The sequence below is a fragment of the Octopus bimaculoides genome, chromosome 6, assembly GCF_001194135.2.
Source record: "Octopus bimaculoides isolate UCB-OBI-ISO-001 chromosome 6, ASM119413v2, whole genome shotgun sequence".
Classification (NCBI taxonomy): domain Eukaryota; kingdom Metazoa; phylum Mollusca; class Cephalopoda; order Octopoda; family Octopodidae; genus Octopus; species Octopus bimaculoides.
The window spans coordinates 74,067,884-74,074,422 of NC_068986.1; the positions used below are offsets into that span (position 1 = coordinate 74,067,884).

General features: G+C 35.1%; 1 protein-coding gene across 1 annotated transcript in view; it reads left to right on the top strand.

The window, feature by feature from the left end:
- Nucleotides 1–6,539, top strand: part of LOC106873829 (pleckstrin homology domain-containing family H member 1) — a 949,845-nt gene that overhangs the window by 764,070 nt on the left and 179,236 nt on the right. Inside the window, exon 5 of the mRNA XM_052968478.1 lies at nt 4,090–4,125. Within this exon, the coding sequence (XP_052824438.1) occupies nt 4,090–4,125 (36 nt within the window). The remainder of the gene's footprint in view (nt 1–4,089; nt 4,126–6,539) is intronic.

The following is a 6,539-nucleotide window of genomic DNA, read 5'->3' on the forward strand; positions in this document are numbered from 1 at the left end:
ACATACATCATACATACATGCATACATACATACATACATACATACCTACACACATACATACACACATACATACATACATACATACATGCATAAGGGCAGATGGATGAACAGACAGACAGACAGACAAACAGATGTGTGTGTGAATGACTTTGTGTTTGCATTATGTTTGTCCTTCACCACTGCTTGACAACTGGTATTGGTTTGTTCAATCCTCATAACATACTGGTTCTGCAAAAAGAAACTGATAAAATAGGTCCCAGGCTTACAAATAAGCACTCATAGATTGATATGTTTGACTAAACCCTTCAAGGCAGTGCTCCAGTATGGCTGCAGTCCAATGACTGAAACAAGCAAAAGGCATTCAATGTAGTCACCAACAACTTATAAAATCTTTTTTTAAAACTTTTTTGCTCTTTCTTGGAAACCAAATGACTAAACGTTGTTAATGGGTTCTTTCATAGCTTATAAATAATATTCTATCTTTCAGTAGTTTTCTGACTCGGTATGATCTCTTAAATACATGCATGCACATATATGTTTGTATGTGCTGATCTATCTCTAACTGTGGAGGAAACCTGTGGAAGTGGTAGACCCAAAAAGACATGGGACGAGGTGGTGAAACATGATCTTCGAACATTAAGCCTCACAGAGGTGATGACAAGTGATTGAAATCTTTGGCAATATACTGTGTTTGAGAAGATTTGTCAAGATTTGTGGTAGATGCTGGTGTCACGTGACCAACACTCGTGCTGGTGGCACATAAAAGCACCGGTGCTGGTGGCACATAAAAAGCATCCATTACACTCTTGGAGTGGTTGGTGTTAGGAAGGGCATCAAGCTGTAGAAACCATGCCAAATCAGTCTGGAACTTGATGCAGCTCTCCAGCTTACCAGTTCCAGTCAAGCAATCTAACCCAAGCCAGCATGGAAAGCAGACGCTAAATGATGATGATGATGATGATGATGATAGATGTATGTATGTACATATGTATTTAACGAAGTAGAAGAAGAGTTAAAAACACATCCATATTGACATTAAAATAACACACATGATAATTAGTAAAAAATAAAATATTTTTATTACAATATCGACTGGACATAGAGGACAAATGATATTTATTTCTTTGAGAATTTATATATATATATATATATATATATATTTCATTTTACAATAAAATCATTGAGAAAGCCACTTAGAGACCATAGTGTTTTTAATGAACAAGACAACAATTAGAATTAATTGCATATTTTGACAGCTCCACTTATAGATTAGACAAGTATAGTGTGAATCAGTTCTTCCATATCATCTATGAATACTGTCTCTTTCTCTTTCTCTCTCCCCCCCTCTCTCTCTCTCTCTATCTATCTGTATACATATATATATATATATACATTATGGAAAATGGATGTTAAACGATGATGGTACACATGCACACACTCTCATATATATCCAATATACTTCGTTGACAGGCAAGTTATTGAAGTGTTCATTTGAGTTACCATCTCTTATGAAGTACCCTGTGTTTAAAATCTACTATTTACGTTGGATGGTGATGAAAAGTTATCCAAGTAGTGACTGACGAGAACATTAGATACGTTTTAGCCTAGTTGGGCCTTGTCAATAATACATTCTCACTGCCAACCACATACCCAGTTGAGATTTGCTGCTGTCACCAATATAAGAAGCAGAGAATAAAGCATTCACTGGTACTGTGAATAGTTTGCCTGGCTGAATAAAAATTCAGTTTATGCAATTGAAGCAAAGTAGTATCAAATTAAAATAGCCATCTATGTATCATACTTAATGTATATACATTGTTGGGAGACAAATAATTGTGGTATTCATCTGTGATAACATCTCTAATGGAAGTTCTATGTTTAAAAACAATATATTAGTGGGAGATGAGAAATCATTCCAGCAGCAGGTAATGAGAGTACCAGATTCATTTGGCCTATCACTGAAGTGTTTGGGTCTTATCATTCTGGGTCTTATCAATGATGTGTACTCACAGCTAGCCATGTGGTTAGATGAGATTTGTCGCTTCTAACATAGCAAATGGTGAATAAACACCCTTCGTTCTTAACCAAAATATATTTAAATTTACCTCTGCACATTAGATCTATTAATTTAAATATTCTCTCCTCTACAAGTTTTTAAATCTAAATAGAAAAGTTATATGCATGCATTACTCTTTTACTCTTTTACTTGTTTCAGTCTTTTGACTGTGGCCATGCTGGAGCACCGCCTTTAGTCGAGCAAATCGACCCTAGGACTTATTCTTTGGAGGCCTAGTACTTATTCTATCGGTTTCTTTTGCTGAACCACTAAGTTACGGGGACGTAAGCACATCAGCATCGGTTGTCAAGCGATGTTGGGGGGACAAACACATGCACACAAACACACAAACACACACACACACACACACACACACACACACATATATATATATATACATATATATATACATATATACGATGGGCTTCTTTTCAGTTTCCGTCTACCAAATCCACTCACAAGGCTTTGGTCGGCCTGAGGCTATAGTAGAAGACACTTGCCCAGGATGCCACACAGTGGGACTGAACCCAGAACCATGTGGTTGGTAAGCAAGCTACTTACCACACAGCCACTCCTATGCCTATACATTGTCCTAATTACTTTCATATCCTTAAGTTTTCCTAAAATATTCCAAATTCCATAATAAACAAACCCTGATATTTTAGTAACTAGCTTCACAGTAGTTAATAAAGATGCTCTAGTAACACTTAATGCTTTGTTTACTGAAGTTGCTATTTGTCTATTTACTTTTCTTTACTTCAGCTTTTATAAGGTATCTTTGTGTAACTTGGTTCAAAAAATATTTTAGAATACAACAGTTCTTTTCTTTGATATAATTACCATTCAGCTCTTCAGTTTTAACATTTAACCCTTAAATGGTGGACATCTTCAGTTGGTATTTCATTAGAGAACAGCAGATGTCATCAGTTAAGCATTTACTTTGTCAAAGGTGTCTAAGTACATGTAGCCTCAATCAATGGGATAAATCAAATCGCAAATGGAAGATTTATGCAGTAATGAAAAAGTTTTTTTCTGACTTTCTTATCAGATGTCGTAGATTGATGATAATGATGCTTGAACTAGCTTTGAGTGGAGAAAGTACTCCAATTTTTGTCCATTTGTACATTCATTTCACATTCATTTGTACATTCATTTGACAATAACAATGTGGGAATCTCAAATGATTTTATGCTCACACTAAATGAAAAGAAAAGTGAATATTTTATGGCACTAAGGTGGTGAGCTGGCGGAATTGTTACTACACTGGGCAAAATGCTTAGCAGCATTTGATCTGTCTTTGCATTCTAAGTTCAAATTTTGCTGAGGTTGACTTTGCCTTTCATCCTTTCAGGGTCAATAAAGTAAGTATCAGTGAAACACTGGGATTGAAGTAATCGACTTAACCACTCCTCAGAATTTGCTGGCCTAGTGCTAAAATTTGAAACCAATATTTTATGGCACTGTTAAATAATGAGATTGTAAATTTTATTTGTGTGAGGGCTTAACATTTATTATAGTATTTTTGTATTTATTTAAAGTGAAATAAAGAATAAAAATTACCCTAAGGAAAAAGAGGTATTTGTTTTTGTCTTTAGCCCATTTAGTACACACATTCATGTTATCCTTTCCTGCCTTTTAAGGGTTAATCTCTCTTTGTCTTGATCTCTTCAGTACCTGATATTTTTTTACTATCAAATGTGTTATTCCAATTCCTTGGCCACTGTTATTCCAATTCCTTGGCCAATACTTTCACATAAGATATTTTACTCACAGTTACAAAATTACTGTTCACCAGCACTTTATTGTTTTTTATTCAACTCACTTAGGTATTGTCTCTAAATTCTATTTATTAAAGACTGAATCTTTTATGCCATTAAGTGCCAACTCTTTAATCTTTCTATTAATGATGTTAGTTACCTTCGATTTCTGTTCTTCAAAATAAAAATCTAGTATTTAACACTAAGTTTTATCCACAAAACTTCCTACTGATTCTTAGAACAAAACATGTAATTTAAAACTTACAACTATTTCAGATTCCATATATTTTGTTGCTTTCATCATCAACATGCGTAAGTCCTTAATTTCTTATTATGAATTACATTTAAGTCCTCTGCATAAACATGCCCTTATTCTTCATTGCAAAAACCAGGAGTTTGACAGTCATATGAACTTAGACAAATCTCTTTGAAATTTTCCATGTCTAGCCTAGATATGCATTTATTTTAATTAAGTGCCATTGACATGTGAATGGCACCCATGCATTGTAATCATAGTTGTTGCTGGGGCCATGTAAATGGTACCTGTGAATCATAGTCGTGGTCGTTGTAGGAAGGGCATCCAGCTGTAGAAGCCATGCCAAATCAGATTGGAACCTGGTGCAGCTCTCCGGCTTATCAGCTCCTGTCAAGCCATCTAACCCATGCCAGTATGGAAAGCAGTCATTAAAGGATGATGATTTCCTATCGATCCATTGGTTGATATGAATGACTAACACATTAATTTCAATTCTTGAACTTGTAGATGACTCTGTATATTCTTATTCTTAAAAATTGTGTTTAATTGCATATTAACTATAGATTCATCAACGAAAGGCACTGTTATAAATTTTTTCTAAACCTTTTTGGCCTAATCCTTTACATCATTAAATAGATGACTGCAAAAACCATTAATTAAAAAAATGAGCAACTATAATGTTATTAACACATATGCTTTTTAATCTTTCAAATATTCTAAATGAATACAATCTCAGCAAAACATAGCATTCATACAACTTCCCTTTTGTATAGAATCCATTAGGCCCCTTCTACATTATCTGTAAATCTTTACACATTTTTTTACTATCATTCATTCTCTTACCATGGCTATGTTGCTTTCTTACAATTAGCTGTAAAAAAAAAAATGAACAGTATTTCCCTTTTCACTACATAACATTATTTCAGCCCTCTTAACCTTATCATTTAAGCCCAAAAGCTATAAACTTCAGTGTCCTAACCTCAAAATGTTCTCTTTCCCACAGTGTTTGCTCAGTTGAGTTAGCTTTACCTGACACCTGATCAATTATCTGTATCCATCACCACTTGAATCCTTCATCATGTTTCTGGAAACATTCATAAATATACTGAAACCTAGCTAACTTACTTAGCTGCCTGCCTATGACCATTGAGACAGTGATATAAAGCTTGAGTAGTTTGACCAATGTATGTACTCCACATTTACTACAATATAACCATAAAGTAATAAGACCTCATTTGTAATGAACATTTTAGCAGTTATGTGACTGGTTAAAACCTTAATGCATCCCAAAACTTCACAATGTATACACTTGCATGCATCACATTATCCAACCACACTATTACATTTATTCATATATGCATGTGTACATGTGTGTGTGTGTATGTAAACATGTGTATGTGTGTCTTTGTGCATGTATTTATCTCCCCCCACTACCACTTGATAACTGGTGTTGGTGTGTTTAATTCCTTGTAACTTAGCAGTTCAGCAAAACAGAAATTCATAGAATAAGTAAGTACTAGGCTGGAAAATAACTACTGAGCTTGATTTGTTTCAATAAACCCTTCAAGAATATGCCCCGGAATGTGCATAGTCCAATGTGTGAAACAAGTAAAAGAGGAGTGGCTGTGTGGTAAATAGCTTGCTTACCAACCACATGGTTCCGGGTTCATTCCCACTGCGTGGCACCTTCGGCAAGTGTCTTCTACTATAGCCTCGAACCGACTAAAGCCTTGTGAGTGGATTTGGCAGACGGAAACTGAAAGAAGCCTGTCGTATATATGTATATGTATATATATGTGTGTTTTTGTGTGTGTGTGTTTGTCCCCCCAACATCGCTTGACAACTGATGCTGGTGTGTTTACATCCCTGTAACTTAGCGGTTCGGCAAAAGAGACCGATAGAATAAGTACTAGGCTTCCAAAGAATAAGTCCTGGGGTCGATTTGCTCGACTAAAGGCGGTGCTCCAGCATGGCCGCAGTCAAATGACTGAAACAAGTAAAAGAGTATATAAGACAGCAGGAATTGGAAAACCCCCTTGTTAAAAACTCAGTGAAGCTAAAAATAGATTGGTCAGCCAAAATAAAAAGTAGGCCATCAGCTAAGTATTAGACTGTTTACAAATGTATTATTCACAGATGGCATTACTTTAGGCGTTGTTTAGAGGAGTTTCTTTTTCAATTTTTCAACCATGAAGCTCACCACACCCAAACACTTCCGGAGTGAAAAGAAACAAAGGCACTGATTGTTTACAACTGATGGCGTATTGCAAAGTATAGAACCCCTTTTTAGTTGAAGATGAAAGATTTCAAGTGGAAATTAAGAAATGTCTCAAGAGAGGGACCACGTTTCTCAATCAGCTGACAGTAGTGGTGATGTAATGTTGGTATTGTATTTACACATTTACCATTTCCAAGTAAAATCTTCAATTCATATATATATATATATATGTATATATTGACTATATATATA